At 44.6% G+C, this 25,151-nt stretch overlaps 1 protein-coding gene across 5 annotated transcripts in view; it reads right to left on the bottom strand.

Moving 5' to 3' along the window:
• The window catches only part of col22a1 (collagen, type XXII, alpha 1), a 173,101-nt gene that overhangs the window by 105,937 nt on the left and 42,013 nt on the right, over positions 1-25,151 (bottom strand). For all 5 annotated transcript variants that reach the window (XM_031903861.1, XM_031903862.1, XM_031903859.1 and 2 more), the window contains one exon: positions 2,766-2,840. In XM_031903861.1, the coding sequence (XP_031759721.1) occupies positions 2,766-2,840 (75 nt within the window). The remainder of the gene's footprint in view (positions 1-2,765; positions 2,841-25,151) is intronic.

Below are 25,151 nucleotides of genomic sequence, written 5' to 3' on the forward strand. Positions count from 1 at the left end.
AGCCATTGCCAAGGAGTGCACACTCAAGCTTGAGTTGGCTTGAGCTTCAAGCTTGGCTGAAAGACCACAAACCATGAGTCAGGAGCCCAACACAAGCAACTCAGGGCAGATTTCCAAAATAACTGTAATCTAGAGGGATTCTCAGCAATTCAACCTTTTTTTGACATTTATTTAATGGAGCATCACCAGCCATGCACAAACTGTGCTGATCTGTAGCCAGACCACTAGTCCACCAAGCGCCTACAGCAGCCCAATCCCACTGAGCGAAGGAGGGTTTAGAGCCAATAATGGTGCTCATGTAGGGTTGCCATATTTATGGGATGATATTTGCAGATAGAACTGCCAACATCCAGACCCCCAACTTACCTAAGGCAGTAGATAGTAGAGAGCTTATCTGGCTCAGTGTTTGGTGGCTGACAAAATGAAAATAAGGATTTCCTACCAACATGTCCGTTGGCCTGAGGGCCTCCAGATGCACAGACTAGGACCAGGATGTCAACTTGAATTTTTTTTTTATTTGGAAGTGTTTATGGGGCTGCAAGCATGAGTTCCACAGGTAGCAACCAGTCATGATTGGCCCCCAAAAGGCATGTTAGAATGAGCATTCTTGTACTTGATGGCAGCCATTCCTTGGCAACGATATCATTTGTTGGTTACAAATAACCAACAAAACCTTTTGCACAACAAAGCAATACTCGTGTGCCCGACTTTCCTTAGGTCATGTGACTTACATAGGAACCCTACTGTACAGGCTCTCTCAGAGTCATTGCAAAGCAATTATTGCCCATCAAATAAAGACATTAGCCCCCACTGTGCAAGCAAATAAATGGTTTCTAGACTCCAGAACCTAATTCCCAGGCTAAGTAATTCAAACTTTATATTAATGGAAAAGGTCACTTTGCAAAACGCTTTGCTTTCCCAAATGTATGCTCAATAAGGGAATAGGGGTTGTACGTGGTAGAATGGCATGTATAAATCCCTTTATGACAGATTAATAAATAGCGCATAAACCTGTAAGATGATATTGTTACAGTTCCTGCTCTCTGCTCAACAGATGGCAAAGGCATCATTTCTGGGCTTGTGAAACTCTCGCCAATATTTTCATTGTGTACCTTTACTGCTGTTTTGACCAACAACTGCCACCAGAGCCAGGGCTACATTTCAGATCCCCATTGTGGTGCAAAATGACCCCAAACTGCAACTAGTGGTTCCTGATCATTTATCAGGTGTGTTTTACCCACAACAGTTCAGCTCCAATGAGGTTCCTCTACCAAAGATTACCAGGGATCTAGCATATACTGTATTTTAATACCTATGGACTGGACACTTCTCACTGTAGCTCTAAGCTACTCAATGTGTAGCCTCACTACTTTACACTGTTAGAGAACATCAGAGTAGGAATTTGCCCTTACATCTTCTACTTAGTAATTCAATTATCTGTTATCTTACTTGGGCTTTACTAAAGCCTTATGCCTGAAGCTCTGGACTACATCCATCCTATTTACATCTAAAAGATACAACCTTCTCCTTTATACAACCTTCTCCTTTGAAACAGTGGGTGGAATGGACTCCTGACTTATACAATACAGAAGTGTTCCTCTCTGCTCTTCCACTTCTTCTTCCCCAGAGAAAGGCAGGTAGGTTCCATGTCCCATACTCCCATACTCTCTTTAAAACAAATATATTATGTAGCTAGAGCTATGCAACTAAATACTGTACTACACACACTATATAGTTATACACAACATTTTAGAAAAGCTACGGTATATAATCCTGTAAACCAAGGACCATATTGGCCTGCATATACAGTCACTTGTCAACTGCTCTGCATGTAAATGTCCATGGTGCCGCCTAGTTATGAGGCTACAGTCAACACCCACTGAAACAAAGCAATATGATCGGCCTCAGCACATTTGTACTCCAGCATAGGCTCCAGGCCAATAACTAACCTCATATATAGCCTAAATCTTGAGTGTTTGCCTATGAGTATACAGGACTTGAGTCTGGACATCCATGTGATCAAGTCTTGAGGCCCAGTTTGGTCCTTATTGTCTCTCTCAAAGGATTGATAAACTCTTCTTATAGACCAAAGGCCTCAGGGCTATATCAGATTAGCTTTTGAACAATGATTTATGTTCAGCCTCGTTAATGTTATCAGGTAGGATTGTACCAATTGGTACTTTATACCCATGGATAATGTCAAGAGCTCAAGGTCAATTTTATAGTAAAAAATCACATTCAACAGAGGTCAGTAGGTACAACTTCAAATGCATTCTGATCCATACAGGTCTGTCCAGTTGACCATCATGACAATGGTCCAAGCAGCTTGAAACAATTAGCCCTGGTTTCTTCGGGGATCAGCATATTGTTTGGTGGAGGAGAGTAATTGTGTATAGGAAGCTTATCTGTATTATTTTATTCACTTATACTAACTTTGACCAAAAAAAAAGGTTTGACAAATTGTCCACTAGTTCAGTCGGCCACAAAACCCACGTATAAAGGAAGACGGGCAAATTGAGACCATTAAAGAAAGAGCAACATGTAAGAAAAAGGCATCCAACCCAGAGCTGTGGATAGAGGACCAAGCATCTGCAAAATGCCACCAGCAGAAGCATTAGACATCAATGCACAATTTCATTAATCATCTGTACAAGATATATTTCCAGATATCTCTGCTCACAAAATGGTTTGGCCCATTTTTGATTCCATAGTTATCTAGATACTGTAAAACGCCAAAGCTTTGTCTTCTTTTTGATTTACTTTACCTGGAATTTCATCTCTTTCGCCGTTTTTGTGTTTGAATCGGTCTCCTTCGATCCGAACATTTGGACACAGGACATCTGAAAGAAAAACACAAAGGAACTTTAGGTGACATTTGTTGGGGTTCGACGCCTGAAAACCAAAGTCTACAGGCTCATCTAGGTGACATTAATTATCCGCCCAATGCAACTGCCCTTCATGCATCATTGTAGTGTTCTACAGTGGTAGAAGACTAAAGACGGGCAGTTTTATTTACTTTTATTCACCTCTATCAATGAGCACCGTTGGTCAAAGGAAACTGAGTCAGCTGAGAACTGCACAAGGTTCCCCAACAAATTAGTGGTGAACCCCATATCAATACATCCAATGTATACAGTCCAACTGCAGACTTGACCATCCACGTAGGTTATGGGCAAAGAGTGGAAACCTCTGATATTAATGGAAACATCTCTACTCTTTGGCATTCGCACCACTTACAGATTCCGCGGTGTCGCTCGCTATCTGTCTGTGTCAGTTGCTGTCGGAATGCTACAAGAGATTATAGGAGATTATGGAATATCGGCTCCCAGTGTTCTTCCTTAACCACTTTGTACGTCGGCGAACAGTCGGAGCTTGATAACTGCACTGACGTTTATCAACAACTACAAGTGCTAATTTCCCCGGAGTGCCTTTCATGTTTGTAGGATAAAATATATAAGGGGTTTTGTGGAGTTTGTGCCAAACTGTGCACAGTTTATTTAATAAGATATTTTATTTGCATGTTGATGGTGTATCTGTAAACACATTTTCTCTTGTTGTATTATAGAACAGTCCAACTTATTACATGTAGTGGCCAATTATATCCCATACAGCAGGGGTCCCCAACCACCGGTCCGGGGGCCGGTGCTGGGCCATTGGCTGTGCTGAACCGGGCCATGTCTGGTTCCAATTACCTGTGATCCCAACTCCCCGCTATGCGAAGCCCAGGAAGGTTTCTACTGATCACGGCAAGGACCAAAGTACTTTATTAAGCTGTAATAATAATAATAACAAGTGTATAATATAAAATGTAATGATTACATTTACATTATATATGTAATTATTGAATTATATACTGTGCACTAGCTGCGCCACCCCCCCTTCCCCATCCCCGGTCCTTGGAAAAATTGTCTTGCATGGTGCAAAAAAGGTTGGGGAGCACTGTTATACAGCCTGTTGGGGGCAGATTAAATTAAAATGATGGTTTCAAATAGTATAGCCTATACATAGTATTGACTATGGAGCCTCTGTGCAGACTGGCGGGCCATAAAAATCCTTTGGAGGGCCACATTTGGCCCCCGGGGCCTCCAGTTGTGGGAATAAAAGGAGGAGGGGTAGATTTAGGAGGAAGAATGCATCAGTTGATGTTCTCTTTGACCTAGAAATTAGCTTTTTTTTAGCACTATGAACATGTATCCCTCCCTTGGTTTATTATTAATAGGACCAGGGAAAAGGGCAGCTTTGAGCCCTTACATGGAGCCCATAGAGCCCAAGTGCAAACTGTATCATTGTCAATTATGGGGGCACGTGGGTTGGACATTGGCATTAACTTACACGCTGTCTAATTTCTCACAGTTTCATTGTGCCTCCACCCCAAAAAAAACACCTATGGGTGCAGTGCACAAAGGGAACCCTGGATTTTAATCCTGATGAATAGTAGGTGTAAAGTGCTGGGGTTCTTTGCCCATTCAGCTCATGTATAACTCTGTTTCATCTAAATAAACCATTTTCATATAAAAATTATTATATAAATATACTTTTTTAGTATTAGGTGCCATTGGGTAATCCTAAATAGGAAACTGCCATTTTAATTACTAAGGGCCGCCCCCTGGGATCATAGGATTCACAGTGCACACAAACAAGCCAAGGCACACATACATGCTAGGCCTCATCAGCCAATGAATGGGCAGAGTTCTGCCTTTTGCTCCCACACTACTTCCTGTTACAGTTAGAGCTGCATCACTTCCTGTCAGCTGATCTCTGAGGGGGCACACAGCCCATCCCTAAATGGCGGCTCAAGGGAAAACATATAAAAGGGCAATATTTAGTGATATACTGTATATATTTCTGTTTGGTAAGATTTCACTTTTGAGTTAACCTGTAGTATGATTCTAAGATAATATGCAATTGGTCTTCATTTTTTATTATTTGTAGTTTTTTTTTTAATTATTTCAGTTTTTGTTCGGCAGCTTTCCAATTAGGAGTTTCAGCAGCTGTTTGGTTGCTAGGGTCCAAATGACCTCAGTAACCAGGGTGTAGTTCGAATGAAGGACTGATATATGAATAGTAGAGGACTTAAATAGAAAAATAAGGAATAAAAAGTAACAATAACAATTAAACTAAAGCCTCCTAGTATTTTGGCTGCCGGGGTCAGTGACCCCCATTTGAAAGAAGTAGGCAAATAATTAAAAAAAACTATAAAGAATAGATAATGAAGACAAATTGAAAAGTTGCTTAGAATGGTCTATTCTATAACATAATAAAAAGTCTTTTTTCCTGGGGCTAAGAGACAACAGTTCTCATTTATTACATGGAGAATGAAGGATTTTGGGCAAATGAAGCCACATAGGAACATATACATTTATTGGGTCATTTAACACAATGCAAAGACCTAATTACCAAGCAGCCGCCTATAGACCAGACCCCCCCCCCCAGAGACAGATGTCCTTACGCATGAACTGCCCCAACGCACTGAGGAATCTCGCTGCCGAGTGTAATTAGCAGGTAGGTAATGACTGGCTAAACAAGTGCTTATTGCTTTAATCACAAGTCAGGCTTTAAATTACAGGGGACTCGGAGCCACTGGCACAGATTGTTGGCTTCCCAGCCTGTAAGACGGTGAGTTGCCATCACGGCTATTTATTCTGAGAGAGATTAAGGACATGCCCTGAGCCTTGGCACTCGCTCTATATACGGTCAGATTAAAGCCGTGGGTGCAAACAGCTGGTCTGGTTCTGTGGGTTTATCTGCAACAACAGGAAATCTGACTGCAAACGACTTCTTTAGAAATCCATTCACTTGGCGTGTCTGTGCTATTAAATTGCTTGGTAAATCCCTATGTGCCATAGTTTTATGGTATCTCTCTGTACAGGCTATGAGCAAACTTAGGGGGCTGTTCCTGCTGAATTGTGCTTAGTACAGGGGAATCCCTATGTGCCATAGTTTTATGGTATCTCTCTGTACAGGCTATGAGCAAACTTAGGGGGCTGTTCCTGCTGAATTGTGCTTAGTACAGGGGAATCCCTATGCTGCCATAGTTTTATGGTATCTCTCTGTACAGGCTATGAGCAAACCTAGGGGGCTGTTCCTGCTGAATTGTGCTTAGTACAGGGGAATCCCTATGTGCCATAGTTTTATGGTATCTCTCTGTACAGGCTATGAGCAAACCTAGGGGGCTGTTCCTGCTGAATTGTGCTTAGTACAGGGGAATCCCTATGTGCCATAGTTTTATGGTATCTCTCTGTACAGGCTATGAGCAAACTTAGGGGGCTGTTCCTGCTGAATTGTGCTTAGTACAGGGGAATCCCTATGTGCCATAGTTTTATGGTATCTCTCTGTACAGGCTATGAGCAAACCTAGGGGGCTGTTCCTGCTGAATTGTGCTTAGTACAGGGGAATCCCTATGTGCCATAGTTTTATGGTATCTCTCTGTACAGGCTATGAGCAAACTTAGGGGGCTGTTCCTGTGTAGAATGTGTAGGCGAGTGATACACGGCTGTGGCTGTGCCACATATTATCCGCCCCAGTGCAATACTCCCTAAACACACAGACATTTTTATTCCGAGAGTTCAGAACAGCAGAGAATCAGTTACTGGGAGTTGGGAGAATAAAAGAAGTGATAATTGAAGGGGAGATGACAGTCGGTCAAGAGGCGCTTTAGAGCGTCAGTACGTTGCCTAATAACACTGGAAACAGTGAATCTGATGGCAGATAAGAACCACTTGGCATTTGCAGTCGCTCCCTGTCCATCTATTCAGAACTTCAAACAAACCCATTGCCCAGAGTCGGACCCTGCCCGTCCCTGTCTCTATTCACTTATTATACACAGCATTGTGCCCCTGCATCATAGGCCGATCAGGTTATGGGCACCGCTGGCAGCAAAACCAGTATATTAATATAGTAGTTATGGTTGAATAAAGATCCCCATCCTCCACAATGCTACCTACCCTTCTAAATCATGAAAATAACCCAAAACACTGTACAGCCAGTGCAGTCTGCAGCATCAAAAATGTACTGGGGATGGGGACTGTATGTGTCTAGCTTTAAAGGTTGTGGGGTGGGATTTTGCAGCCCTGATCTCCCAATACATTCTTTTGGGATGCAGCAAATCCTGCCCAACCAGTGGCTCGGGGGCAACATGTTGCTCACCAACCCCTTGGATGTTGCTCCCAGTGGCCTCAAAGTATTTAAAATTCCGGTTGGAGACAAGTGTTGGAAGCCCAGAGACACAGTTTTACCCCAAGCAGAACCTTCTGCAGGCCAGCAGTCCCCATGGGGCTACCAAATAGCCAATCACAGCCCTTATTTGGCATCCCCAAAGAACTTTTTTCGTGCTTGTTTTTAACACTTTTTACATGTGAGTGTGGCTTACAAATAAAAATGGTTGGGAATCCCTATAATAGATATTTCAAACCTGTGGTTCTCCTGTTCTAGACATCTCACCACTGGACCTAAAGGGTCTAAAGTCTGATCTGTACTGGAACCCTAAACATTACCAGTTTATCTCTGATCTGAAGCCACATTTCAACAGTTAGGTTTAAATTTATGTTTGTATCCCCTAATATCTCACTAAAGCCGTACAAATTATCCATTCATCTAACCATCTTGGTGCTCTCAACCATAAAGGGGACTGAGAGGTGCAATTTCCACCTCAACCCTTATACAGTTCCATGCATATTAAATTCATACCCCACATCAGTGATCCCCAACCAGTGGCTCAGGGTAACATGTTGCTCCCCAACCCCTTGGGTGTTGCTCTCAGTGCCCCCAAACCAGGGAGTTATTTTTGAATTCCTGACTTGGGGCAAGTTTTGGTTGAATAAAAACAAGATTTCCTACCAAATAAAGCCCCTGTAAGCTGATAGGCCTAATAGCCAATCACAGCCCTTATTTGGCTCCTCCATGAACTTTTATGGTGCTTGTGTTGCTCCCCAAGTCTTTTTACATTTGACTGTGCCTCATGAGTAAAAAAGGTTGGGGATTCCTGCCCCACATGGATAATTAATGGTTAATTTAGATCCATGTTCCCGAATATATTTTGGGTCATTTATCAATATTGGGAAAATGTGCCCATGGGCAATAACCATTGGAAACCAATCAAATTGTTTCATTCATTGTTCCTCCTGCAGCTTAACGGAAAGAGCCTGGAGATGGGCCTAGATGAGTTCTTGAACAAGCAGAATATCCAAGGCTATTGTGATACTAATATCTACAGTTAGTACTAGTGGTTGTATTTATAGTTTATGTATGTGAGTGTATAGATTGGTAGGTGTGGGTTGTATGTGCTGTGTTTACTTGAATGGGTTGAACTTGATGGACACTGGTCTTTTTTCAACCCTATGTAACTATGTAACTATGTAACTGATGAGCCCCACTGTCTTTTGTGCATCAGAGTTCTTGACCTATTGAGGTGGCATCATTATCTCCAGGAACACTGATAAGGGGGTAACTGATAACCACTAATCAGATTATTGATTTCTCTTTGACCAATCAGAGCTATTTGCTCACTAGACTTCCTTATTGTCATTTATTCCACCTTAAAGTTTATGTTCCTGCTGAAAGAACAATCCCATGATCCTTCTTTAAGGAAAAAACTCTTAGTTTGTTGTTTTTCTGTTTGTTCCAGAGCAGACAACACTTTGTGTTCAAGATAAAACACCGTCTGGCACCTCACGTTTTCCTACCAGCAACCAAACCAGCGAGGTGAAGGGCTCTACAAAGTAAAGTGCATCCATATTTTACATGGTGTCTATTTGAAGGGCTCGGATGCTGTCAGATGAAAGGCAAGAGGGATATATATGTCTTTTGATAATGTTTGTGCAATTTCATTTCATTGCTCTTCGTAACGATGAGGCTTTGGGGGAGCAGCACCTGCCTTTCAGCTGGAAAACCAAATATGAAGATGTGTGTTGAGTATTTTCCTTCTGCCAACACTGGGGAAATAGTCAATAAGGGATACAATACAACTGAGGGTCTGTTCCTTATTAAGCGTGAGCAAACACTTTCCATTGCTCTTTGGTATTCAACCAATCAACCTACCTGTGTATTGTTCTGTTCCTATGGAGCAAGAGCCTGGCCAACAACAGGAGGAAATGAAGAGGAGCTCTAATTCATCCTCATTTCTACTCTTCTACTTTGTTCTGTTTGTTTGGAACAAGAGCCTGACCAAAAACAAGTGGAAATGAAGAGGAGCTCTGGTTCATCTACTCTTCTACTTTGTTTTGTTTGTTTGGACCAAGAACCTGGCCAACAACAGGAGGAAATGAAGAGGAGCTCTAATCCATCTTAATTTCTACTCTTCTACTTTGTTCTGTTTGTTTGGACCAAAAGCCTGACCTAAAACAAGTGGAAATGAAGAGGAGCTCTGGTTCATCTACTCTTCTACTTTGTTCTGTTTGTTTGGACCAAGAACTGGACCAACAACAAGAGGAAATGAAGAGGAGCTCTGGTTCATCTACTCTTCTACTTTCTTCTGTTTGTTTGGACCAAGATCCTGACCAACAACAGGGGGAAAGGAAGAGGAGCTCTGGTTCATCTTCATTTCTACTCTTCTACTTTGTTCTGTTTGTTTGGACCAAGAACCTGACCAACAACAGGAGGAAATGAAGAGGAGCCCTGGTTCATCTTCATTTCTTCTCTTCTACTTTGTTCTGTTTTTTTGGACCAAGAACATGTCCAACAACAGGAGGAAATGAAGAGGAGCTCTCTTCAACTGGCCAACATGGCACATCAAACAACCAACCAATATGGTGCTATGATATCAGTCAGTCAATCATGCAAAAGATGTTTGTGGCCAGCTTTAAGCAATGATCATCCCATCAAAATTAGGGTCTTGACTATATAATTGGGAAGACCCCCTTGACAATATTTTGGCTCGTTTTGGCTAATGGTCTCAAGACTCTGAGCAAGACTCTTAGAACATGACTATGAAGATTTTTATTCTTCCAGGTCATGGTATATCTAGTATAAGTAAATCCATAGGAACTGGATTTGTTGAGTAATCATTACTCCATTTGCTCTAGATTTACTTATACTTCATATGCTCTTGGAACATGACCAGCAGGAGATGCAATGATGAAGAAACCAGGATGCTGGTCTTACATGGGGAACTGTGGCCATTATTTTGCCATTAGTTGGCCAGGGAAATTAGGGTATTGGTAGTAGGGCATGTGGGGAGTGGCTTGTAGGGCATGTGGGGAGTTGGTAGTAGGGCATGTGGGGAGTTGCTAGTAGGGCATGTGGGGAGTTGGTAGTAGGGCATGTGGGGAGTTGCTAGTAGGGCATGTGGGGAGTGGCTTGTAGGGTATTGGCAAAGGTTTGGGGGTTTAGGAGTTTATTTAATAATAAAATATGGGTTTTTGTACTTTTCCCAGCTGGTTATTTCTAAGGGAGGGGCAGTTCTGTCTTTGCCCTTTAAAAGACATTTAAATATCCATAACTTGCGGAAGGGCAGATTTACCCTTTATCTCTCGCGGTACATTTATAAATTATTCTTTATGCCTGAATGTTGACGTTATAGAGGAAACAATTAAATGTCTGGAAGAAACGTAGCTGAGACCTGAGGGATGTTCCTATCTAGCAGGACACGAGGAGGAACTCACTCAGATAAAGTGTTCCGCCGGCGAGAGGGAGAAACACGGAACATTTCATTGTTCTCGGTTCTTGCCGTTGCTTATTTATGAGTGTAATCTGGTGTTTGGAAGGTATTGGGGCCCAAAGACTAAGAGAGAACAGGCAGTTTGCAGTAATGGCTTCCCAAGTAGGACATCATTAAGAACAAGGCACAGATTACTCCTACCTGATACACAGACATGTATTTATTGGGGGGAAATATGGGGCCACTTGCCTGGGCCCTACAAACTCATGGGCAGGCTCAATAAATAGCCTCCTTTTTGAAGGGACTGTCCAGTTCGAAACCTCCTGTTGGTTTATATTGGTTGTAAGACCAGGAAAATTTCACCACATCATGCAACCATGTCCCCTAAACTGGCCTACCCCTAATGTCACCAGTCTGCCCCCTAATGTCACCTGTCTGCCCCCTAATGTCACCTGTCTGCCCCCTAATGTCACCAGTCTGCCCCCTAATGTCACCAGTCTGCCCCCTAATGTCACCTGTCTGCCCCCTAATGTCACCGGTCTGCCCCCTAATGTCACCGGTCTGCCCCCTAATGTCACCGGTCTGCCCCCTAATGTCACCTGTCTGCCCCCTAATGTCACCGGTCTGCCCCCTAATGTCACCGGTCTGCCCCCTAATGTCACCGGTCTGCCCCCTAATGTCACCGGTCTGCCCCCTAATGTCACCGGTCTGCCCCCTAATGTCACCGGTCTGCCTCCAGCATCACTAAACCTGTCCTTTGATGTCACAGGCTTGCCCCTTTCTCCAACTTTTGCAGTCAACAAAGGTGGTAACTCTACACCTAGTGGGATCCAATGCAGTAGATTAGGGTCCAGCCTGTAGGCCAATTAGGTTAAGATTTAGTTGTTACTTTCTTCCCTTGGTAACCCTGGAACTGTTACCCCAATGTTTCTATACCTGTATATCTGTAACCTTGTTATGGGCTAAGGGGGCCCAGCCTGAAGGCCAGTTAGGGGGGGATTTGGGGTGAGTGCTTATTTGTGCCCTGGGTACCCCTGGAACTATAGCAGGGTGACTGTTACCCCAATGTCTCTATATATCTGTAACCTTGTTATGGGCTAAGGGGGCCCAGCCTGAAGGCCAGTTAGGGGGGGATTTGGGGTGAGTGCTTATTTGTGCCCTGGGTACCCCTGGAACTATAGCCGGGTGACTGTTACCCCAATGTTTCTATATATCTGTAACCTTGTTATGGGCTAAGGGGGCCCAGCCTGAAGGCCAGTTAGGGGGGGATTTGGGGTGAGTGCTTATTTGTGCCCTGGGTACCCCTGGAACTATAGCAGGGTGACTGTTACCCCAATGTCTCTATATATCTGTAACCTTGTTATGGGCTAAGGGGGCCCAGCCTGAAGGCCAGTTAGGGGGCGATTTGGGGTGAGTGCTTATTTGTGCCCTGGGTACCCCTGGAACTATAGCCGGGTGGCTGTTACCCCAATGTTTCTATATATCTGTAACCTTGTTATGGGCTAAGGGGGCCCAGCCTGAAGGCCAGTTAGGGGGGGATTTGGGGTGAGTGCTTATTTGTGCCCTGGGTACACCTGGAACTATAGCGGGGTGACTGTTACCCCAATGTTTCTATATATCTGTAACCTTGTTATGGGCTAAGGGGGCCCAGCCTGAAGGCCAGTTAGGGGGGGATTTGGGGTGAGTGCTTATATGTGCCCTGGGTACCCCTGGAACTATAGCAGGGTGACTGTTACCCCAATGTTTCTATATATCTGTAACCTTGTTATGGGCTAAGGGGGCCCAGCCTGAAGGCCAGTTAGGGGGGGATTTGGGGTGAGTGCTTATTTGTGCCCTGGGTACACCTGGAACTATAGCGGGGTGACTGTTACCCCAATGTTTCTATATATCTGTAACCTTGTTATGGGCTAAGGGGGCCCAGCCTGAAGGCCAGTTAGGGGGGATTTGGGGTGAGTGCTTATTTGTGCCCTGGGTACCCCTGGAACTATATCAGGGTGACTGTTACCCCAATGTTTCTATATATCTGTAACCTTGTTATGGGCTAAGGGGGCCCAGCCTGAAGGCCAGTTAGGGGGGGATTTGGGGTGAGTGCTTATTTGTGCCCTGGGTACCCCTGGAACTATAGCAGGGTGACTGTTACCCCAATGTTTCTATATATCTGTAACCTTGTTATGGGCTAAGGGGGCCCAGCCTGAAGGCCAGTTAGGGGGGGGATTTGGGGTGAGTGCTTATTTGTGCCCTGGGTACCCCTGGAACTATAGTGGGGTGACTGTTACCCCAATGTTTCTATATATCTGTAACCTTGTTATGGGCTAAGGGGGCCCAGCCTGAAGGCCAGTTAGGGGGGGATTTGGACTGTAGCTACAATCTCTTTACACTGTTAAAGCACTGAAACAGTTAAATGCCTTAGATTTCAAGAGGACTATAAAGCTTTAAATATCAATATAGCAAGCATTTGCCTATTAACTCTTTGGTTCTGGGGAATAAGGTTGTTATCTATATCTAATGAATACATTCTATATCTATAACTTTGTACATCTAACCCCAAATTCTAGGAATCCCAGTGGTTCTGATGTACAGGGCATGTGGGATTCTGATACAATATTGATCCTTCTGCAGTGACTGACAAGCAGTGATTTTTTTACACTAAATGCTTGGGGGTTGCTGGGCCAGGTTGGGTCTATTTATGAATTCCGTATAGCAGTGGGTTTAGTGGCAGGAGATTGCTAGAAGTGCCAGAATCTATTAAACAAGTATAAAGTTATTACTTCTGTGTAATCATCATAAAAAAAGTAGAAACAGGACGCTTTTGGGCCTATGAGCGCGGGAGGAATTCTCAGTCTGGCCAGCAGGGGGCACTGCTGCAATAGCAAAAAGTCACACATTTCAACCTGCGCTTCTGTGCAAATTCCACAAATTCCGCATTATCATTATTATTATCCATAGCTCCCTACAGTACAAAAGTGTATACAGATACTGACCAGTACAGGGCCATGTACAAATATAAAGGAGCATTACAGTAACTGCAGACACAAATATATAATACAGCATCTATTCTTTTAAAATGCACATGTTCAGCCTATAGCCCTTAAGAGAGATACCAGAGAGATACCATAAAACTATGGCACATAGGGATTCCCCTGTACTAAGCACAATTCAGCAGGAACAGCCCCCTAAGTTTGCTCATAGCCTGTACAGAGAGATACCATAAAACTATGGCACATAGGGATTCCCCTGAACTAAGCACAATTCAGCAGGAACAGCCCCCTAAGTTTGCTCATAGCCTGTACAGAGAGATACCATAAAACTATGGCACATAGGGATTCCCCTGTACTAAGCACAATTCAGCAGGAACAGCCCCCTAAGTTTGCTCATAGTCTGTACAGAGAGATACCATGAAACTATGGCACATAGGGATTCCCCTGTACTAAGCACAATTCAGCAGGAACAGCCCCCTAAGTTTGCTCATAGCATGTACATAGAGATACCATAAAACTATGGCACATAGGAATTCCCCTGTACTAAGCACAATTCAGCAGGAACAGCCCCCTAAGTTTGCTCATAGCCTGTACAGAGAGATACCATAAAACTATGGCACATAGGGATTCCCCTGTACTAAGCACAATTCAGCAGGAACAGCCCCCTAAGTTTGCTCATAGCCTGTACAGAGAGATACCATAAAACTATGGCACATAGGGATTCCCCTGTACTAAGCACAATTCAGCAGGAACAGCCCCCTAAGTTTGCTCATAGCCTGTACAGAGAGATACCATAAAACTATGGCACATAGGTATTCCCCTGTTCTTTCTGTGGAAGTTATGAGAGATTAGGGGGGGAAGCAATGCCTCTAGCTATGTGGGTCTCTCACTCCCCAGACCATTTATAATGGAGATTAGATATGTCCCATTGTGCCACTGTATAGAAATGATTGTTTGGCTTCTTTTCATGATTGTAACTCGGGGCCCCTAATCAGGGATTTAGCCGTAACACACCGTGCCGGTGACCCGCAGGGAGAGGCTCCTACCAAGCAAAGCAGAGCCGGGCACAATGGGGCCTTCAGTCCAACCGCTTTAGCTTCTGTGCCCAACAATTCATTTGTCCCCACAAAAGCCGCGAGATTGTCAGCGTAACATTCGGATTATTAAGGCCCTGATTCCGAGTCGCCGGAGCCCGTCCCTTTATAGTTTGTGTCTATAAAGAGAGATAAGTGCAGGGGGCAGAATGCCATAGCGGGGGGTAATGTCATCATGTGTAGCACTGGCTCCTTCTGAAAGCTCAGACTCAGTCACACTTTACTGCTGCGCTGCAAGTTGGAGTGATATCCCCCCCTCACCCCCAGCAGCCAATCAGCAGAACAATGGGAAGGGAGCAAGATAGCAGCTCCCAGTAGGTATCAGAATAGCACTCAATAGTAAGAAATCCAAGTCCGGCTTGGGACTCCTCCAGTTGCATGGGAGTAGGAGAAACAATAGGTTAGCTGAAAGCAGTTCTAATGTGTAGCGCTGGCTGAAAGCTCAGACTCAGTCACACTTTACTGCTGCGCTGCAAGTTGGAGTGATATTCCCCCTCACCCCCAGCAGCCGATCAGCAGAACAATGGGAAGGGAGCAAGATAGCAGCTCCCAGTAGGTATCAGAATAGCACTCAATAGTAAGAAATCCAAGTCCGGCTTGGGACTCCTCCAGTTACATGGGAGTAGGAGAAACAATAGGTTAGCTGAAAGCAGTTCTAATGTGTAGCACTGGGTCAAGAATAAAAGGTTAAATGGCAGAGGGAATTATTTGCTGTGTAACAGTGTCATTTAGAAATAAAAAGTACCCCATAAATATCATGGCAGTGTCCCTTTAAGAGGGCATTAGCTTTAAATATGGGCTCTAAGGGGTGCAATTTTGATCCCCACAATTCTGTTCCATCTGAGGATTCCGGTGACCAGTAATAAAGCCCTGACTCTGTAATTCTTTCCTTTTAGACTTTCGCTGTATATATATATATATATTTTCTCTCTGGAGTCAGAAGGTGAAAGTTCTCAGAGTGGGAGGAAGAGCGAGTCCTACCCCGTAATTTGGAGGAGAGGATCCCAACCAACGATTGTACCGAGTAATTACTGCTCAGCTAAATCCCACCGCTCCCTACACACGTCTTATTCCTGCCCCCGGAAAGGCCAGGGTCCCCTTCTAGAATATTCCATGCACTCGGCCTACTAAGGGGACATAAATATCAATACCTGCAGCCCCCAGGCTGTTGTTGAACTACACCTTTCATATTCCCCATGAACTTTGGCCCCTAGCCACTGGGGCAGGGGCTGGTGGGAATAATGTGTAATCTCTGACTTGGAATAAGTCGGTGCTAAATAAAAAAGATAATAATAATATTAATAATAATAGCAATAACCTGCATAGAGTAACAGTGGGCAGATGGATACTCAGAGGTGCCTCAGTACTGCACAGACCATAATAACATGGGTATAAGCAGCACAACACTTGGGGCTCAGTATGGCAGAAGGATACACAGTGCAGGGGGCAGAATCTAATTTTGGGTGTGGCCGCTAAAGAGTTAAAAATACCCAGTATTGTATATTATCCCAGCTCTGAGAGTCAGCGCAGAACGACTTGAGCAGCACCTGTGGCAGCAGCAGCCACCCTGGGCTTTCCAAGGGGGCAACACAAACACACATTAACACTGTAGCACTTATTACTGTTATGGCTCTAGGCATTGCAGATGGTGAGCCAAGGCACCCGTAGTGGGCTAGGGAACTGGCAACCAGCTGGCACACTAAGAATGGCATGCTCTGGGCCAGGCTGGACCGGAAGGAAATGTACATTCTGTATATGTTACTGTGTATGTACTAGTAGCAGCTACTTTCTACAACAGTAGCTCTGTGTGTCTTCACCTTTAATGAGACAGTTGTACTGGCAGATACATTAGACAGCTTTAAGAAAGGGCTGGGCACCTGTGTAGCGAACACTAAACTGTTACATATACAGAAAGTACATTTCCCTCTGGTCCAGCCTGGCCCAGAGCTTAGTGTGCCAGCTGGTTGCCAGTTCCCTAGCCCACTACGGGTGCCTTGGCTCACCATCTGGAATGCCTAGAGCCATAACAGTAACAAGTGCTAAAGTGTTAATGTGTGTTTGCCCAGGGTGGCTGCTGCTGCCACAGGTGCTGCTCAAGTCATTCTGCGCTGACTCTCAGAGCCAGGCTGGGATAATATACAATAATATAGAGTTATTTTTAACTCTTTAGTGGCCGTAGCCAAACTTATATTCTGCCCCCTGCACTGTGTATCCCTCTGCCATACTGAGCCCCAAGTGTTGTGCTGCTTATACCCATTTGCTTGAAGATTTGCTTGTTTGGCGAGGTCGCCAAATGAGCTGATCTTCTCCCGTTATGCCCACCTAAAGGTGGTCAATATTGGGCTAATTCAATTATTTGGCCCTAGGGAATAGGCGCCATTGGACCAAGCAAAAGCAAACCTGCCCCATCAAGATCTGGTCAATTTTAGGCCAGATGTTGGTCGGGTAGGCCCTGCTGGGGTGCCCATACACGGGCAGATAAGCTGCCGAATCGGTCTGAAGGAACAGAATCAGTACATGTATAGGCACCTTTAGATATCAGTCCAGGGTTGGACTTGGGGGTGCAGGGCCCACCGGGGTGCGATTGCCATCCGTGTCCACCGCAACCCCTGCAGGGGCCCCTGTCGACCCCCCCCCCCGACATCCTACCCTAAACACGCGTAAGTGAAACGCGTCAGGGAAGGACAATGGCGGCCGGGGCAGAGGTAACAGGGATCGGGTCTGGGTTTTTTCCTGTTATCCCAGTGGCCCAGTCAGACCCTGTATCAGTCACTCCGGTCTGGAGCATATTGAGCTGATGGGGCTGCCTAGGCCCCTATTATGCTCCAATCATTGGAGTTTTATGTATAATTCCTCCAGACCTGCACCTAGTAACTGGGTATTTATGTATCTAATGATTTATTTCCTACTCCCCCTCCTGGGAAAGTAAATCCGATCATAAAGAGGGTCCAGCAGTCATTTTCCTATAAACGACCCGTAATTAAGGAGTAACTATATAAATATACATACAAGAGCCGGCACGCGGAAAAGTAATATTTTCCCTTTTCTATGGAAACGCACGCAGGTTGTTTGGGGCCACTGTCAGTATTTTGTCAGAACATGATTTTTTAAACATAATTAAAAATGCTGCCAATATTTATATGTTTTCTGAATTTATAGGCGTGGGGTTTCATTTGCCGGCGGCACAAACCACCCGCCGCGGTCGCATTCCGTATGTATCGATGCTGCTAGAAACCAGTTTTCCCTCGTAAAATAAATTTCATTCAGTTTGTAATGAGTAACAAGCTCACAAGGATAATTTACTTCAACCACGATCTGGCCACTAGGGGAGCTGTTACATTGGAGTCCACAGAGGCTATTGTAATAAAGGCGGCCATACACAGGCTGATTTCAGTTGGTCCTTTAGAGCAATTGGGCAGCTTATCTGCCCGTGTATAGGAACCACCAACGCCCCCCCCCCCCCGCCTGAAATCAGCCAGATCTCCATTGGGCACCCATCAGAACGGGGGCCGCATCGGCATTTTGATGTGGTCCCCGAACCGATGGCGACCTATGCCCTAGGGCCAATTGATCAAATTAGCCGATATCGCCCACCCGTAGGTGGGTATATTGGGTGAAGATCCGCTCGCTTGGCAACCTCACCAAATGAGGGGATCTTACCGTGTATGCCAGGGTCGGACTGGGGGCTCTAGCCCCAGTGGCCCCACACCCCCCAAGAGGTCCTCAGTTCTCCCCACCCCCCACACCCCCCAAGGGGTCCCCAGTTCCCCCACAGGATGCCTCCCACACCCCTGCTGGGGTCCCCACCACCTGCCCCTCCCCGAGTACACATAAGTTAAATTTACCTTTAATGCATCGGGGGAGGTAGACCAGTGGCCCAGGGGAAGTATCCGGCGGGGATCAGGCCTGGGCCCGGCCCTGGGGTATACCAGGCACCAGGCACCCTCCTACGTTCTCGGGGTGCTGCCATTGACAATATGTTTAATCAGCATTAAACATTAATACATTAAATACTAAAATCTGATTGGCTCTGGGCTCCTTCTTTCATTGTAGAAGTTTCCTGCTCCGCAGAGAACAATGGAATCAGTGAAAGATGTTGTTACTCAGGAGACTCTCTCCCTTTCTTGGCCGGCCAACAATGATTTATAATAAAAGCGCTCCTTCAATTACCCACGGCTCATTGCGGCCGCATCACAGGCCACTTCAAACAGATCCTGATTAGGTAGGAAAAGGGGAGGGAGATAAATTGGGATTCTTCAATAAAGATCAGTCAGGAAGCAGGTCCTACACCTTCTGGTTAATATTAAAGCACAACTAAACTTTATCTGTGTGTCTCTCTTTGTATCTGTCAAAAGGCAGCAGGGGAGATTGACTATGGAAACATATATTCAGCCTTGCATAGGACACCATTGTTCCCTAGAATCTTACCACACTCTTCCTCCTCTGTATGCAACTCTTTATGGTACAGGTATAGGACCCGCTATCCAGAATGCTCGGGACCAAGGGTATTCTACTAAAAAATCAGTAAAGCATTAATAAACCCAATAGGGCTGTTCTGCCCCAATAAGGGGTAATTATATATTAGTTGGGATCAAGTACAGGTACTGTTTTATTATTACAGAGAAAAGGGAATCATTTAACCATGAAATAAACCCAATAGGGCTGTTCTGCCCCCAATAAGGGGTAATTATATCTTAGTTGGGATCAAGTACAGGTACTGTTTTATTATTACAGAGAATAGGGAATCATTTAACCATTAAATAAACCCAATAGGGCTGTTCTGCCCCCAATAAGGGGTAATTATATCTTAGTTGGGATCAAGTACAGGTACTGTTTTATTATTACAGAGAAAAGGGAATCATTTAACCATGAAATAAACCCAATAGGGCTGTTCTTCCCCAATAAGGGGTAATTATATCTTAGTTGGGATCAAGTACAGGTACTGTTTTATTATTACAGAGAAAAGGGAATCATTTAACCATTAAATAAACCCAATAGGGCTGTTCTGCCCCCAATAAGGGGTAATTATATCTTAGTTGGGTTCAAGTACAGGTACTGTTTTATTATTACAGAGAAAAAGGAAATCAATTTAGACATTTTTAGACAGGCTTTTCGTAATTTGGAGCTTTTTAGATTACGGATCCGGATTACGGATCCCAGACCTGTACCAGCACAACTTTTTACATATTTTTTCTCTCTAGGGACAAGGGGTTCCGTTCTCTCCAGGCCTGGATATTTGGGAATGTGACAGAGCTGAGCCATGGTGGCCAAGGTGGCCCTGTGACAATCACAAAATTCAGGCCTGGAGAGAAGGGGCTTTAGCCAGAGAGTAACGCAGTCTAGACTGGGAAAAAAAGCTTCTAATCTCTGACCTGCACTTATAAGTTAATTACTGAATTATAGGGACTCCCTGACTATGAAGTGTAATTGGACAGTGAGTGTTGGCTGGACGGCTGCCCGGCGGGATCCCATTGAAGGGAAGGGGATTATCAGGGGTTATAGTTTTCAACACTTGGTTAGAAAATGCTAACAAGGAGCGTCGTTACAGTATCTCAGCCAGACTGACATTTCCTATTCAGTGACTTGGTGAAAAGTGACAGCCCCTTCCAGCCAGCAGTCTCTTCATGTGACCGACTAAAGGCTGCAGCATAATGTGCCATAATATCCATTATGTCTGTGTTTATCTACAAACCTGATATATATTCTTACTGTGATGAGTTCTCTATTCCTCTATACTATACTCAGTTGTAAATGCTGCCACCCAGTCTTCTAATAGGGAAACTGAGTAATACTCAGACTTCTAATATCCTTATCATTTACAGTAGGGGGTACATTGTCCCTTATAATACATGAGTGATACTCAGAGTTCCCTGTATAACTCAGCCTGCAGCCTTGTGCCTTTATATGGGCACAGAACCCCTCAGTGTCTGCTAATATCCTTATCATTTACAGTAGGGGGTACATTATCCCTTATAATACATGAGTGATACTCAGAGTTCCCTGTATAACTCAGCCTGCAGCCTTGTGCCTTTATATGGGCACAGAACCCCTCAGTGACTGCTAATATCCTTATCATTTACAGTAGGGGGTACATTATCCCTTATAATACATGAGTGATACTCAGAGTTCCCTGTATAACTCAGCCTGCAGCCTTGTGCCTTTATATGGGGGGCACAGAACCCCTCAGTGACTGCTAATATCCTTATCATTTACAGTAGGGGGTACATTATCCCTTATAATACATGAATGATACCCTGTATAACTCAGCCTGCAGCCTTGTGCCTTTATATGGGCACAGAACCCCTCAGTGACTGCTAATATCCTTATCATTTACAGTAGGGGGTACATTATCCCTTATAATACATGAGTGATACTCAGAGTTCCCTGTATAACTCAGCCTGCAGCCTTGTGCCTTTATATGGGGGGCACAGAACCCCTCAGTGACTGCTAATATCCTTATCATTTACAGTAGGGGTACATTATCCCTTATAATACATGGGTGATACTCAGAGTTCCCTGTATAACTCAGCCTGCAGCCTTGTGCCTTTATATGGGCACAGAACCCCTCAGTGACTGCTAATATCCTTATCATTTACAGTAGGGGGTACATTATCCCTTATAATACGTGAGTGATACTCAGAGTTCCCTGTATAACTCAGCCTGCAGCCTTGTGCCTTTATATGGGCACAGAACCCCTCAGTGACTGCTAATATCCTTATCATTTACAGTGGGGGGTACATTACCCCTTATAATACATGAGTGATACTCAGAGTTCCCTGTATAACTCAGCCTGCAGCCTTGTGCCTTTATATGGGCACAGAACCCCTCAGTGACTGCTAATATCCTTATCATTTACAGTAGGGGGTACATTATCCCTTATAATACATGGGTGATACTCAGAGTTCCCTGTATAACTCAGCCTGCAGCCTTGTGCCTTTATATGGGCACAGAACCCCTCAGTGACTGCTAATATCCTTATCATTTACAGTAGGGGGTACATTATCCCTTATAATACATGAGTGATACTCAGAGTTCCCTGTATAACTCAGCCTGCAGCCTTGTGCCTTTATATGGGCACAGAACCCCTCAGTGACTGCTAATATCCTTATCATTTACAGTAGGGGGTACATTATCCCTTATAATACATGAGTGATACTCAGAGTTCCCTGTATAACCCAGCCTGCAGCCTTGTGCCTTTATATGGGGGGCACAGAACCCCTCAGTGACTGCTAATATCCTTATCATTTACAGTAGGGGGTACATTATCCCTTATAATACATGAGTGATACTCAGAGTTCCCTGTATAACTCAGCCTGCAACCTTGTGCCTTTATATGGGCACAGAACCCCTCAGTGACTGCTAATATCCTTATCATTTACAGTAGGGGGTACATTACCCCTTATAATACATGAGTGATACTCAGAGTTCCCTGTATAACTCAGCCTGAAGCCTATATCTTATTATTGTATGTGAAATATATACCATAGATATACAAGTAATGTTGCACCATTCATATGCATCACACTAGTATACTGAGAGGGAATGTTCTGTGTGTGTTTGCACAATAAATTAATACCTTTGTACAATACTGTGTATAGGAAACAACATGGCAGCTCCCACCTATATATAGTTTTGCATTGTACTGTACTGTCTGAGCTATGAAACACAACCCCCACACTTTATTGTCGGAATATCAGAAATAGAATAAAATAAGCTCTGCTTTTAAAAAGGGACCAGTTTCCAGTTACTTAGTTCACTTTCTATTAATACAAATTGATTGGCTACTGCTCCCCAGCCAACCAGGACGCGAGCTGTAACTTCAGAACATACCCAAATGCATATTTTTAGCCGATTCGTTAAGGTGTTTCCTGAATAAATAGACTCTCAGATTAAAATGATTCTCATTCCGGAGCCAGTTATGTTGCCTTCCATCCTTTTTCCCCCTCTTATGCTATAACGAGCCGGGGCAGATCCATGAATGTAGGGCATTAGCCGAGCTGTAACCTTATAAATACACATGCCCGGACTCAATGGAGCCTTCCAAAATAGAGCGAGCAGATGAAGAAGTATCTCTGGTTGGACTATTTCAGTCAGTGGTTGCTGGAAAATTCTTCCATCCCGACAGAGCGGGCAGACTGACAGCAGGGCTGGGCTTTAGTTGTGGTGGGACTTGGGGCTAAATAGGGGTTGCAGGACCCCTGCTGCTTATATAAACTAGGATCGTATAGCATATGGTTCCCTGCCTGTACTTGTGCTGGAACGCCAGCTGGAAATACTTTAACAACACAAGGGCTACAGGTTGATATGAAGTTTTACTATTTCCATCTTGGTTCTCTGTTGTTATTTTGCTTTAGTGCCACCATCTTACTCTACTGTCATCATCTTGTTCCACCAACTTACTGTCATCATCATGTTCCACCAACTTACTGTCATCATCTTGTTCTATTGACACCATTTTGCCCCACTGTTGCTGACTTTCCCTACTGTCCCCTTCTGACTTTGTTGTCACCATCTTATCTATTTGTCACCATCTCGCCCTACTATAACCATCTTGTTCTGCTTTACAACACATTTCCCCAGGGTCCCAGTGCACCATCTTGTTCTACTGTCTCCATCTTGTCCTACTGTCTCCATCTTGCCCTACTGTCTCCATCTTGCCCCACTGTCGCTATCTTGCCCTACTGTCTCCATCTTGTCCTACTGTCTCCATCTTGCCCTACTGTCTCCATCTTGCCCTACTGTCTCCATCTTGCCATACTGTCTCCATCTTGTCCTACTGTCTCCATCTTGCCCTACTGTCTCCATCTTGTCCTACTGTCTCCATCTTGCCCTACCGCCGCTATCTTGTCCTACTTTCTCCATTATGTCCTACTGTCTTCATCTTGTCCTACTGTCTCCATCTTGCCCTTCTGTCTCTATCTTGCCCTACTGTCTCCATCTTGCCCTACTGTTGCTATCTTTTCCTACTTTCTCCATTGCGTCCTATATGTCTCCATCTTGTCCTACTGTCTTCATCTTGCTGTACTGTCTCCATCTTGTCCTACTGTCTCTATCTTGTCCTACTGTCTTCATCTTGTCCTGCTGTCTCCATCTTGTCCTACTGTCTCCATCTTGTCCTACTGTCCCCATCTTGCCCTACTGCCTCCATCTTGTCCTGCTGTCCCCATCTTGTCCTACTGTCTCCATCTTGTCCTACTGTCTCCATCTTGTCCTACTGTCCCCATCTTGCCCTACTGTCTCCATCTTGTGCTACTGTCCCCATCTTGTCCTACTGTCCCCATCTTGTCCTACTGTCTCCACCTTGTCCTACTGTCTCCATCTTGTCCTACTGTCCCCATCTTGCCCTACTGTCTCCATCTTGTTCTACTGTCTCCATCTTGTCCTACTGTCTCCATCTTGCCCTACTGTCTCCATCTTGCCCCACTGTCGCTATCTTGCCCTACTGTCTCCATCTTGTCCTACTGTCTCCATCTTGCCCTACTGTCTCCATCTTGCCCTACTGTCTCCATCTTGCCCTACTGTCTCCATCTTGTCCTACTGTCTCCATCTTGCCCTACTGTCTCCATCTTGTCCTACTGTCTCCATCTTGCCCTACCGCCGCTATCTTGTCCTACTTTCTCCATTATGTCCTACTGTCTTCATCTTGTCCTACTGTCTCCATCTTGCCCTTCTGTCTCTATCTTGCCCTACTGTCTCCATCTTGCCCTACTGTTGCTATCTTTTCCTACTTTCTCCATTGCGTCCTATATGTCTCCATCTTGTCCTACTGTCTTCATCTTGCTGTACTGTCTCCATCTTGTCCTACTGTCTCTATCTTGTCCTACTGTCTTCATCTTGTCCTGCTGTCTCCATCTTGTCCTACTGTCTCCATCTTGTCCTACTGTCCCCATCTTGCCCTACTGCCTCCATCTTGTCCTGCTGTCCCCATCTTGTCCTACTGTCTCCATCTTGTCCTACTGTCTCCATCTTGTCCTACTGTCCCCATCTTGCCCTACTGTCTCCATCTTGTGCTACTGTCCCCATCTTGTCCTACTGTCCCCATCTTGTCCTACTGTCTCCACCTTGTCCTACTGTCTCCATCTTGTCCTACTGTCCCCATCTTGCCCTACTGTCTCCATCTTGTGCTACTGTCTCCATCTTGTCCTGCTGTCTCCAACTTGTCCTACTGTCTCCATCTTGTACTTTCCCACTGTCTCCATTATTCCCTACTGTTACCATCTTGCCATAATGTTACCATCTTGTCCCACTATAATCACTCTTTATACCTGCATCTACTACTCTTTGTGGCCTAAGTATGTGAATGTGAGTGTTACTAAAACCCATGTTTAGGGAATTTAAAAATGTGTATGTTTGCACCCCCTAATAGGCAGCTCTGACTGATAGAACTATTGTATAATGGAGAAAGCCATTCTAGACTAGTTCTGATTGAGGTAACCTCACTCCAGGGGCTTAGAGGAAACCCAGGCTGTAACCTTTCAGCAGTCC

This window comes from Xenopus tropicalis, chromosome 6 (genome assembly GCF_000004195.4).
Source record: "Xenopus tropicalis strain Nigerian chromosome 6, UCB_Xtro_10.0, whole genome shotgun sequence".
Lineage (NCBI taxonomy): Eukaryota > Metazoa > Chordata > Amphibia > Anura > Pipidae > Xenopus > Xenopus tropicalis.